Raw genomic sequence first — 12,857 nt, forward strand, 5'->3', positions numbered from 1 at the left:
ATGAGAGATCACTTGTAAGAGAGAAAAGTTAACCTCAGTGCTTTGAAGATGTTTGATATTCGGGCTCATTTTCAGAGCTGCTTCTCTGTTTAGCCGAGTCCTTCAACAAGGCAGGAGTTTTTCAGATTGACCACTAAGGGGCAGCAGTGTATGGGAGAAATGGGCCACAAGATTGGAGATACTGCCTTTGAAATAGTCCAGTAATAGAGAAGGGCAAGAAGTCAAGAGGAATATGACTCATTACTGTTTTAGGGACTTGTCTTCAAAGGATCATAATATATATTATTGTTAAGTGAATTATTACTAAGTTATGAGTGGCTTTTCCTGAAAACCAAGAAAATAGTGTCTAGAAACATAATTTCGTTTTTACTCTCCTTCCCCCACTTTTTGGAACTTGACCTTAACTGAAGGTATCTTCTGATATTTGATAAATCAGGAAGTCGGAACTTTTTTATTATTGAAGAATTATTATGTTAATTCATCAATGTAATGTAGGAAGAATATTGTATGTGTAAGGTTTTGGTCAAGAAAGAATATATTAATGTGAATTTCAGAATCATTATACCTAAGTTGTTCAATGTTTCATAAAATGAAACCAGCATCTTGGGTAATTATTTCCCAGGCCACAGTTTTGTAGCATCATTAATTGACACACATATGCCCCCAGAACAACAAATTACATTGTTTTGTAGTGACAGTTAGTAGATGCTTCAAAACATTCTATGCATACTGATTATTTTCTTAGCCTTTCTAGTTCCCTGCTATTAATGATGACATATAAGATGATTGGCTTTTACATCAGCTACAGTGACACTGTCCTATGTACCCTGTGAAAGAGTGGGGCTAGTATGGAAAGGTTGTATATGGTTTATAAGGTCATTCAGTGGTACTATCTTAATTGGGTTCCTCCGTGAGCCTGGTTCACCTACCTTCTATCAATTTTCAGTCTTTCCTATATTTTATCATTCTCCCCTAGATAGCCTGGTAGACAAGAAAGTTTGACTAGACAGTGAGAGAGGGAAAGGATTCTAGTTGGGTCATGTTGAAATTAAGATGTTTTAGAATTACCAAATTGAAAATTGTCCAATTAAAATGGATACACTGATTATACTAATTGATCATATTGATATTAGTTTAGGAGGATGCTTCTCCAAATAGTTTCAAGCTGCACAGACCACAAGTAACTCTTAAAACACTTATAAACTCTGAAATTATAAACAATAAAAAATGTATTTCCTAAGTATGTTTAAGCTATCAGAAGTAAACTTTCATCAGTCTTCACACTCTATTCTATGGGGATTTTATAATTTGAAGAAGATGCAATTTATTCTTTCCTTCTTGCAAAATAGAAGTAGCTACTCAGGGGAGTAACCTAGAAAATAAAACTCAGCTTCATTTCTGTAGCATTATATTTGCTTTATTGTAATGGCTTTCTCCAAGAAGTTTCCAGTTGAATGTAATTGAAGTTTCAGAGGACATCCCGCAAAGACCAAGTTGTTACAGATAGTATGCAAAAAATTGTTATAAAAGTTACTTTCACGTGAGGAGAGGGTTCCCACCCCCCCCCCCCCCCCACACACACACACTCAGAAGCTTTTGGATTTACTACATCAGGAATTCAGGAACTTTAGAGGAATTTAAACAAGCAGGGCATGGTAAACAATTGGGCCCAAGCGGAAGTTGTGCAGCTCTGCTATGAGCACTTGAATGGATCCTGTATTAAAACCCCATATTCGCCAGGTCCTCGAGCAATCCTGTACACAGTCCTGGGACTGGGGGCCGTGTTGGCTGTGTTTGGGAACTTACTGGTCATGATCGCTATCCTTCACTTCAGACAGCTGCACACGCCTACGAACTTCCTGATCGCATCCCTGGCCTGTGCTGACTTCCTGGTGGGAGTGACTGTGATGCCTTTTAGCACCGTGAGGTCTGTGGAGAGCTGCTGGTACTTTGGGGAGAATTACTGTAAATTTCATACGTGTTTCGATACTTCCTTCTGTTTCGCTTCCTTATTTCATTTATGCTGTATTTCTATTGACAGGTATATCGCAGTTACTGATCCATTGATCTATCCAACAAAGTTTACTGTTTCCGTTTCAGGAATATGCATTGTTCTCTCTTGGTTCTTTTCAATCACCTATAGTTTTTCCATCTTTTATACTGGGGCCAACGAAGAAGGAATTGAGGACTTAGTCTTTGCTCTCACCTGTGTGGGAGGCTGTCAGGCTCCATTAAATCAAAAGTGGGTTCTACTTTGTTTCCTTCTATTCTTCCTACCCACTGTCGCCATGGTGTTTATATACAGTAAGATTTTTTTGGTGGCTAAGCGTCAGGCGAGGAAGATAGAAAGTACAGCCAGCCAAGCTGCATCTGCTTCCGAGAGCTACAAAGAAAGAGTAGCCAAGAGAGAGAGAAAGGCTGCCAAGACATTGGGGATTGCTGTGGCGGCATTTCTTCTCTCTTGGCTACCATATATTATTGATGCAGTAATTGATGCTTACATGAATTTTATAACTCCCCCATATGTTTATGAGATATTGGTGTGGTGTGTTTATTATAATTCAGCTATGAACCCCTTGATATATGCTTTTTTTTACCCCTGGTTTCGGAAGGCAATAAAACTTATTGTAAGTGGCAAAGTCTTAAGGAGTGAGTCATCAGCCACTAATTTATTCTCTGATGAAGCAGATGTAGATTGAAAAGATTACTGTAGGGGTTTTCAATTCTAGCATGGAATTAAGGCACAGTAGGACAATAGAGGGGCAAGTGTATGTTTTTACCAAGTAAGAGAACACTCAGTAGTTGGTTCGCAGCACCTGCCATCTTCATGGGTCTTGGCACTTTCTAGAATTTAATGACAATGATGAATAATATTTGTTGATTCCCTCCCATTCGGTGGCATTTAATGGTCTTCTGATTTTCTACATTTACTCTGAAATTTATACTTGTATCTTCAAATAATTTGAGTACTCTGTCATTTCTTTTACACTTATGAGTTTGCTTAGTTGTCTCAAATACGTGTAGTGGGAGAAAGGTTCCTCCCTGATTTGGACGTTTTATTCTCTGATGCCAAAGCAATTTCAAGAGTCTGTTTGAGCAGTAAAAATGTAAAATTGTAAATTCTTGAAACAAAATTTTAAGCTAAAGGATCTTACAAAGAGCTAGGATGTGCAACTTTCTAATAGCTAAAGATCATTTGAAAAACATTTCAACTTTTGCATTTCCCGGACCCAGCAACCCCCTCCATTCTAGAGACTATAGTCTCTCTCTCTCTCTCTCTCTCTCTCTCTCTCTCTCTCTCTCTCTCTCTCTTACACACACACAGTCACAGTCACACACCAAAAACATATTTAAAGATGATATTTTTTATTATTGTTATCTTCGGAGAACATAATTTGTGATGATAGAATGTGCATATAGCAACAAGATGGTCTTTATAGTTCTTTCTCAATAATATAAAATAGGCTTTTTTTTTTTTTTTGCCAGTCCTGGGCCTTGGACTCAGGGCCTGAGCACTGTCCCTGGATTCTTTTTGCTCAAGGCTAGCAGTCTGCCACTTGAGCCACAGCGTCACTTCTGGCCTTTTCTATATGTATGGTGCTGAGGAATCGAACCCGGGGCTTCATGTATTCGAGGCAAGCGCTCTTGCCACTAGGCCATATTCCCAGCCCCAAAATAGACAATTTTAAGAGATCAATTCAAATGAATTGATTTTCACCTTTGAGGGTATTTTGTTTTCTTTTGCTGTTTTTGTTTTTACTTTGAAGTAGACACTGTATTTGAAATTGGAAACAGAACTGAGCAAGTAAAATATAAGCAAAAATTGCTTGAAAACAGTAAATTCTAAAACAAATATTGTACATGCTAGTAAAAATTCCATTTTTTCCCTCAGAACAAGAATTTTTGCTTGAGACAGAGTTTTAGTGAGTAATTCATAATCAGTCTTTTGTGCAATGGGATTATAAGTGTGCAGCCCCATATCCACCTCAACACAAATTTTAATCATTTTACTTAAAAATATATGCTGTGTATTTCAAAATTCTGACAAAAACTAATGATAAAGTGATTTGCTTTCTCAAGCTTTTGATAACTGACTTAAATCTTTGTTCAGGTAACTGATTTTCACAGACTATGCTATAACAAGCTTGCTGTACAAAATGAAAAGATAACACGACATGCTATATATTTTATTGGTGAATCTGTTTAGAAATATTGTATGCAATATGTTTCTGTTTCATATTTGTGTAGTAAAACAGCATAACATGAACTGACCATATTCAGGAGAAGAAAGTGAAATGTGAAAAAGAACAAAGGAAATAGGAATGTCTTTGTAACAATACATGTGTGTTGTTCATACCACAATATTAAGAAGCAGGTCTATCAGACATCTTTCATATGATTTCAGATAAGCATTGTAGCTCTCATTCCTTAAGAAGCAGATCAAAGCTTGATGCTCTGGATTCTCAGTCAGTATTGTCGTTATGTAAATATAGGCTCTTTCCCTAAATTGCAAAAATAAACTGACATTGACAATTGTCTAAGTAACAAGGAAAACAATCTGAAGAAATTAAAATATATACACCCTGATGTGCACTTTTGCTATGGTATAATCTTTGTATGAAACAAATGGGAAAAATAAATTCTGATCTGAAATTTTTAAGCACATTAAACTAGAGAATACACTTTCAATATACTGTATATTGTTCGGTTTTCTACTCTTTTTTCTGCCCTTCAGAAAGAAAATGTCTTAAACAGAAATCTTTGTTTAATTCTCCCTGGACTACTAATCCTCTCTTCTAGGTCTCACTCATGAATGGAAGTTGTAACTGGGTGCCAGTGGCTCAGGCCTGTAATCCTAGCTCCTCTAATCCTGGCTGAGATCTGAGGACTGCAGTTCAAGGGCAGCCCTGAGCAGTCCATGAGACTCTTACCTCCAATTAAACACCAAAAAGTAGGGAGTGGAGGTATGGCTGTAGTGCTTGAGTACTTCCTTGAGCAAAAAAGTTCAGAGATCGTAAGCCCTGAGTTCAAGCCCCAGTACTTACACACACACACACACACACACACACACACACACACACACACACTCACAGTTGTAGATGTTGCCAGAAGCATAGTAAGTTACAGTGAACCTATGAATTTAGTTTGAACAATTCTCAGTGAGAATGGAAGTTATCTTCACTCTGCGAGACTGTTAAGGAATGCTGGACCTTGGGACATGATGCTGAGCCAGGGTTTTCAATCCAATGAGCTTTGGATCTTGACTTGTTTGGTCCAGCCAGTGGGAGGCTGCAGAACTGTTGTGAAGAAGAAATTAATCTGCTATGTCCTGGGTGAAAGTACAGAAATACTGTGTCTCTCACATATATGTACTATTGTTAAAATGCATTTAGTTTATTAACAATCAAAATCAATTTAAAGTCACTGCTTCAGTCATAATGGCTTTGTTCACATGTGTATTCTTCATTAGCTTATAATAAAGCACAACCATTAGATAATGTGGAGTTCTGTGTATTTTTAAAATGTTAAAATAAATTGTTCCAACATAAAAAGTTGCCGGGAAATTATCATAGTTTTGATCATTGGTGGTTGGAATAGAGCTATTTGATCAGTTACTTAGTGGTAAGGCAGTAATAGTCCATCAATAACAAATTATAAAGACTTAATAATAGTAAGGTGAGGGAGTAAATCAATGATAGAGCACTTTCCTAGCATGTATGAGGCCCTGGGAAGCATCTTTAGCAGTGTCTAAATAGTAGCAGTAGGAATAGTAAATAATAATAATAATAGCTCATATTTTCACAGAAAATTGCCAATGTAACTGGGTGTTCTTCAATGAGGTTTTTTTTTTCACTTATTACTCATGTCATAATTGGATTTCATGAATTCTCTGTGTGTTTACATCTGGTAACATGCAATGCTTATTTTTACTCCACTATGCACACACACACACCCAAAGGACAATAGTTCATTACTTCATAAGGATAATACTGAGACAGTTAAGAATTGGAGATTGTATCAAAGATAAGCTTACATAGGAACCTGTAATGAGTCATCCTGGGTAAGCAGGCAAAGCCCACTTAGGATTTCTCCACCAACCAATCTCTCTACTCCCTCCTAACAGCTTCTCCACATTCCAGGTAGTGCTTATTCTATGTCCCTTCCCTCCCAGTACTATGAGCTGTTAATACTTACTTTTACTTAAAGAATTAAACTGTGCATTTAAAAGCATCAACAGTAATACCTGTGATGCCAGATGGATTCCCTTCTGAGTTGGTAGTAGACAAAAACTGAAGAGAAATTTTAGGAGATAGTCATGGAGTGACAGTTTTACACAAAGAATAAATTGATAGGAATAGAGTTTTGGTAAGGGAAAAATGTATCCAGGTGGGACAAATTCCTAGTGTCACCCAGTTAATGAGGATTAAGCAAAACCAAAGCTTCACTTATTGGGAAGATTGTTTTACCCCCTCTCCATTCTTATTGGTGTTTGGGGTTTTTTTGGCCAGTCCTGGGGCTTGAACTCAGGGCCTGAGTACTGTCTCTATGGAAAAAAATCTGGGTGCCAGTGGCTCACACTTGTAATCCTAGCTACTTAGGAGGCTGAGATCTAGGATCAAGGTTTGAAACCAGCCTGAGCAAGAAAGTCCATCAGAGTTTGACAAGAAAGGTACTCACTACCTTACATATGTAACTCTAACCACTCTGTACATCACCTTGACAATAAAATTAAATTAGAAAATGTTTTCTTTGAAACCTGGGACCCCACAAGTATTCAGGGTAAGAGTGAAGTAAGCATTTCCTTCACACTGACTGATACTCAGATGCAGAGAAGGATGAGGTGGGATTGCTAGTGCTTCTGGACATGTGTCAGAAGGAAATACAAATTGTCTTCTGTGGAAAATCCTACTACAATCTCAAATTATTAAGACAGTTTTTTCTTCATATAGAATGCCATGACCTCAGCTAAAGTGACCAGGAACAAAGAGACATAATGACCTTATGAAAAAAAAGAACTGTAAGAATGGACAATTAAAAATATGTGGAAAATTCATAGTATTCCAGAAACCCCTTGATTTGGAGGAAGATCATATCATTATGGTTCTCAACTTATTAAAGCAATTTTTCCCCAGAGATTATCACATACTGTACACATAATAGGAATTAATGAAGACAGACGCATGCATGCAATCCTAGCTACTTGGAAGGATGAGATTGTTGAAACTGCTGTTTGAGATCAGCCAGGGCAGCAGAGTTCATGACACCTCAATGAGGATCCAGAAGCAGTAGCATACATCTGTTATCCTAGCCACTGGGAAGCATAACACAGAAAGAGCTTGCCCAGTGAATGCCCAGAAAGGAAGCAAGACTCTATCACCAAAATTAGCAGTGGAATAAAGGGTTGGTGATGTGGTTCAGCAGTTGGAGTACCTGGCTAGGAAGCACAAGGATAGGAGTTCAAACCCCAGTCCATACAAACTATGAGCACAACCAAGGTCACCCTGGGTATAAAGTGAGTGGCACAAGTGGTAGAGTGCCTGCTTAGCAAGGGGAAGGTCAGGGCCTTGTTGGGAAACCATGCACACACATGGAAATTCTTGACTTAGTTATTTTATAATAACTAAATATGCTAGCCATATTCAAGAAAATAAAATTTTGAAAATTACAGGTCTTTAGAGAGATATAAGCAATGTTAATGATATAATTGCTAGATCTGAAAATTATTGGTGTCTGCTTCTCAAGCCATAAGGAGTCCAATATCAGGGAGTGGAAATCTACTGACCAGGAGCATGGAGATGGCCTTGTGGTGGCTGCCCTCTGACTGTCATCTCCTAAGGGTCAAAACTGAGGTCACAGATTCCTCCCCTTAATCAGGGCTTTCATTTAGGCCTGTCAATAGTGTTGGGGTCAGCTGCACCTTTAAGGGGCCACAGCTGACCTCAGCCTGTCCCTCCCCTTCCTGTCTTTAACAGGAAGAGAAGGAAGTCTGACATCACTTGAGGGACAGCCCCTTGGGACCAATCAGGGGCCCCTCTCTTGTGCCTGCCTTTGGGGTATATCTGGGAGGCTCCTCATTTGAATAAACAGAAGCCCTAGAGGTTTTCTCCAGGGGCCCGCACATCCATGTCGTTCTTGGCGGTTTTGGGGCTCCCTGCGACCACGCGCCACCGAGGCTACCCGTGGCCATCGATCCGCGTGAGCGATAATGGACCACCCAGGAAGGGGCGGACAAGCCCCTTCCCCCCCAAGCGAGGGGAAGTCGACAGAGAGAGATGAGGCTACCTGTGGCCATCGCTCCCACGTGAGAGCGATAAATGACCACCCAGGAAGGGGCGGACAAGCCCCTTACCCCACCAAGGGAGGGGAAGTCGAGAGAGAGAGCCCACAAATAGCCCTTGTAAAAGGAATGTTCTGCACACCTTGAGTCCGAATACAGTGGAAAAAGCTAGAAATTCTTGACAATGAACTCAGACTAAGGGACAGAATGACATTAATATTTTGATGGAGTTGTTGCTGACTTAATCTGAGTAAATAACAGACTAAGAGAATGCAAGAACTCAGAAAAGATAGTAAAATTCTGTACGATACCAAACACAACATGAAGAAGGAATCAAAATGAAAAAAGAGAGAGTATTACTAATTGAATGATCGCAAAATATGAGAGATGAAATAAAACACAATGAAATAAAAATTGTGAAATTATAGAGGAAATTTATGACCTAGGCTATAATGAGGCAGCTTGTATTAAAATGATCCCCTTGTGGGGAAAAAAAATGTTTTGAAAGTTAAATTGAACACAGAGAGCAATGACTAACACATTGGAGAACAATTAGACAGCTATGTCTTGTTGAACAAATCATATAAAGACTGAGAATGTGGCTTAGTGGTAGAGTGCTTGCCTAGCACAAATAAAGCCCTGAGTTCAAATCTTCAGTACAACAGAAACAGAAAAAGCCAGAAGTGGCACTGTGGCTTAAATGGTAGAGTGTTATCCTTGAGCAATAGAAGCGCAGGGACAGCGCCTGGGCACTGAGTTCAAGCCCCAGGACTGGCAAATATATATATTAGGGAAACTGTGAAGTAGACCTTCTCAAAGTGAAAAATTCAGTGAAAAATATGTCCATTCTGTGACAGAGACATACAGTGTAAGCAGACAGTGTCCCAATTCTCTCTACAGTGTAAAATAGCTTTTACAGGTGGTTTGTGGAAATTGTATTTTAGCAAGCAGCCAAGTAAGTGTTTGAGAGGCCAGGATACAAGAGAAAGGGGAATATGGAGCTGCCAATATGTTATGCTCTGCTACCTTTGTCAAATTCTCCTCTCAGAATTATAAAACAATATACATTTTCTCTTCCCATGCTAATTTTATTTGCTTTTGAAAATACCACTAGGTTGTCCATTCTAGTCTCAAAAAGCAAGGCTCAAATAAACTACCTGCCTCAGATTTCCTGATAAATATAAAAGTTATTAAAAGTGTTTATAAATTATAAGTATAGTCATATGCTTATACAAATAACTAATTGGTATTCATGAAGAAAAATTGTGTACAACTTGTAATCTCAAGAATGCACAATTATGGGTTGGGGATATGGCCTAGTGGCAAGAGTGCCTGCCTCATATACATGAGGCCCTGGGTTCGATTCCCCAGCACCACATATACAGAAAATGGCCAGAAGTGGCGCTGTGGCTCAAGTGGCAGAGTGCTAGCCTTGAGCAAAAAGAAGCCAGGGATAGTGCTCAGGCACTGAGTCCAAGCCCCAGGACTGGCAAAAAAATAAAAGAATGCACAGTTGGGGGCTGGGAATATGGCCTAGTGGCAAGAGTGCTTGCCTCTAATACATGAAGCCCTGGGTTCGATTCCTCAGCACCACATATACAGAAAATGGCCAGAAGTGGCGCTGTGGCTCAAGTGGGAGAGTGCTAGCCTTGAGCAAAAAAGAAGCCAAGGACAGTGCTCAGGCCCTGGACTGGCCAAAAAAAGAATGCACAGTTGAATAAATTTAAATGGACTATGCCTATTTGGAAATGTCTCAACAAGCAAAATCATCAATAGTTTTGCTTGATGTTTTCATCATTGCTTGATGTGTGCTTGTATTACTGTTTAAATTACAATTTAGCTGAATGATCCTCTGAGACTTAGCAGATAGAATTTTATTCAAAATAGACCATTTAAGGGCTGGGGATATAGCCTAGTGGCAAGAGTGCCTGCCTCGGATACACGAGGCCCTAGGTTCGATTCCCCAGCACCACATATACAGAAAACGGCCAGAAGTGGCGCTGTGGCTCAAGTGGCGGAGTGCTAGCCTTGAGCGGAAGAAGCCAGGGACAGTGCTCAGGCCCTGAGTCCAAGGCCCAGAACTGGCCAAAAAAAAAAAAAAAAAAAAAATAGACCATTTAAGAAAAGATGTATGGATGAGGGAAAATTGTTATAGATTGAAGCATTAAATCATAACGAATAAATTACTTACGACAATCATATGTTTCATCTGAAGTATTATATATAAAATCACTGAGCTCCAAACAGTCCAGAGAAATTTGACTATAATGGCTGAGTTTTATTCTTCATTGTAAAGAGAGGAATTTTTAGGGGTCTCTTCACAAACCCTTGGACTTTCAGGCTGTATAATAATTACATTGTTAGTGAATATGTGTGGATAGTGATTTTCTATGCATCAAGATTTTTTAGGTTCCCATTGCAAATGACTGGGCTTTCCTTGTTTTTTAACAACACTTAGAACACTTAAATCTCAACACTACATGCAGATATTCTGCTATATTTCCCAAGTACACAGGCAACATCTCTTAAGTTTCTCACTGTTGCTTTCACATGGTATTAGAAAAATGTTATAGAAACTCAGCACTAAGGTAAGTCTGGGGACTGATCTAACAAAGAAATAAATGCCAGGATTTAGAACTGAAAAGGGACTCTGCACTGTGTCCCTTATATAGACTTCCTTAAAATTTCTCAGTGACACCACAAGGAAAGATTCTAAACTTAGAAATATAAGAACACTTGAGGAACACGAATAGGCCAGAGCATAATGATAAACAGCCAAGTTACCTTGTAATTCAGGCATTAGTGCCTCCAAAGTTCTGCTGTTTTCAATAGTACTGGGTTTTAACATGACCAAAGAATTTAGTATTGGAATCAAAATTGAAGTACAATTATTTACTTCACATTAGAAGATATTACACATATATCATCAATTCTTTTTCCAATGACAGGTCCATTATGGTTCACTTTAAACTCCCTCATCAAAAACAAGTCTACTCAGGGAACAGATTTATGGATGAAGAATTCTCTTGCAAGATTCTGCCAGTGACAATCAGTTTGATGGCTTTTCGAAACCAAGGATAAAAGAAAGCATAAATCAAGGGGTTCATGGATGAGTTGTAGTAAGCAACCCAAACTAGTATCTCATACACATATGTAGGTGTGATGAAACCCAGGAAGGCATCAATGATGGAATCAATGAAGTATGGCAGCCATGAAACCAGAAAAGCCCCAACTGCGATCCCCAGTGTCTTGGCTGCTTTCCTCTCCCGCTTGGCTACTCTGTCTTTGTAGCTGTCTGAGGATGCTGCAGTCTCACTGCTCAGGCTCTCAATTCTCCTTGCCTGTTGTCTGGCAATGAGGAAAATCTTGGAGTAAGCAGAAATCATCACAAGAGCAGGGATGAGAAAGAGTAGGAAATTGATCAGCACCCAATTTTGATTGACAGCAATTTGACAGCCCCCCACACACGTGAGGGCACTGACCAGGTCCTCCAGCCCAACTTCATTTGCCCCTGTGTAAACAAGATAAAAGCTGTATGTGATGGAAAGGATCCAGGAACAGGCAATGCAAGTACCAGAAGCAGACACTGTGAACCTGACTGGGTAGATGAGGGGGTCAGTGACAGCCAGGTATCTATCAACAGAGATAAAGCACAAGTGGAATGCAGAAGCATAGCAGAAGGACCCATCAAAACAAGAGTGGAATCGACAGTAACTGTCTCCAAAGTACCAGCAGCTCTCCACAGACCTGACCATGCTGAAGGGCATCACACACAATCCCACCAGGAAGTCAGCACAGGCCAGAGAGGCGATGAGGAAATTGGCTGGAGAATGCAGCTGCTTGAAGTGAAGGATGGAAGTCATCACCAGGAGGTTCCCACACACAGCCAGCAGGGCTCCAAATCCAAAGAGTGCATAGAGAAGCAGGCGGGGGCCTGGGGAGTAGGAGGTTTTGATGCAGGATCCATTCACGTTCTCATAGCACAGCTGGACAGCTGCTGGTGAGGGTGGATCACCTCTCATGTTTCCCTGTGTTGACTTCTGAGAAAATTGTCATGAGCTGTGTCAAATACGTTTTCCAGATTTTTAAAAATCCTCACAAAAATATGTGTTACTAATTAATAGTATGTTTTATCCCTATATCCCTTCTTTCTCCCTACAATCCTTATGTTTAGAATTTTCCTTATATCCTAATCTCAATGCTATTTCTCTCCTAGTGCATGAATAAACTAGAGCCATCTAATGAAAGAAACTTTATATTTAGAATTATATTTATAATTTAGTTATATTTATAGTTATTTTTCTGCATTACTTTCTTCCTGATATTTGAGAAATATTTGTCCACAAAACTACAATCTTTTCTGAGATGTATGTTTGAATGCCACCTTTCACGCTTGTCCTTTATGTACATTTACAACCCTAAGGCAGTGCCCAAATCATTCAGTCCCCTAGGAATTAGCTTAATGATTCCAAATACTTAAGGCCCCTAAGACTGAATCCCTGTAGGGGCAGGTGAGTACTTCAAGAAAGTTTTCTCTGACTGTTTTGCTTTTCTGACAATTTATGACTTTTTTAAAAAA

General features: G+C 39.3%; 2 protein-coding genes across 2 annotated transcripts; one reads left to right on the forward strand and one right to left on the reverse strand.

Annotated features, from left to right (window-relative positions):
• Positions 1 to 1,652: 1,652 nt before the first annotated feature.
• On the forward strand, positions 1,653 to 2,699 carry Taar9 (trace amine associated receptor 9). The gene has a single exon (XM_048354654.1). It carries the CDS (start codon positions 1,653 to 1,655, stop codon positions 2,697 to 2,699), a length of 1,047 nt encoding a protein of 348 aa, XP_048210611.1.
• Positions 2,700 to 10,772: 8,073 nt separating this feature from the next.
• LOC125357588 (trace amine-associated receptor 7a-like) lies at positions 10,773 to 12,300 on the reverse strand. Its single transcript, XM_048354544.1, has 2 exons — positions 11,282 to 12,300; positions 10,773 to 10,821 (listed from the first exon to the last, which is right to left on the reverse strand). Exons 1-2 carry the CDS (start codon positions 12,298 to 12,300, stop codon positions 10,773 to 10,775), a joined length of 1,068 nt encoding a protein of 355 aa, XP_048210501.1.
• Between the last annotated feature and the right edge of the window lie 557 nt (positions 12,301 to 12,857).

Source organism: Perognathus longimembris, chromosome 9 (genome assembly GCF_023159225.1).
Source record: "Perognathus longimembris pacificus isolate PPM17 chromosome 9, ASM2315922v1, whole genome shotgun sequence".
NCBI lineage: Eukaryota > Metazoa > Chordata > Mammalia > Rodentia > Heteromyidae > Perognathus > Perognathus longimembris.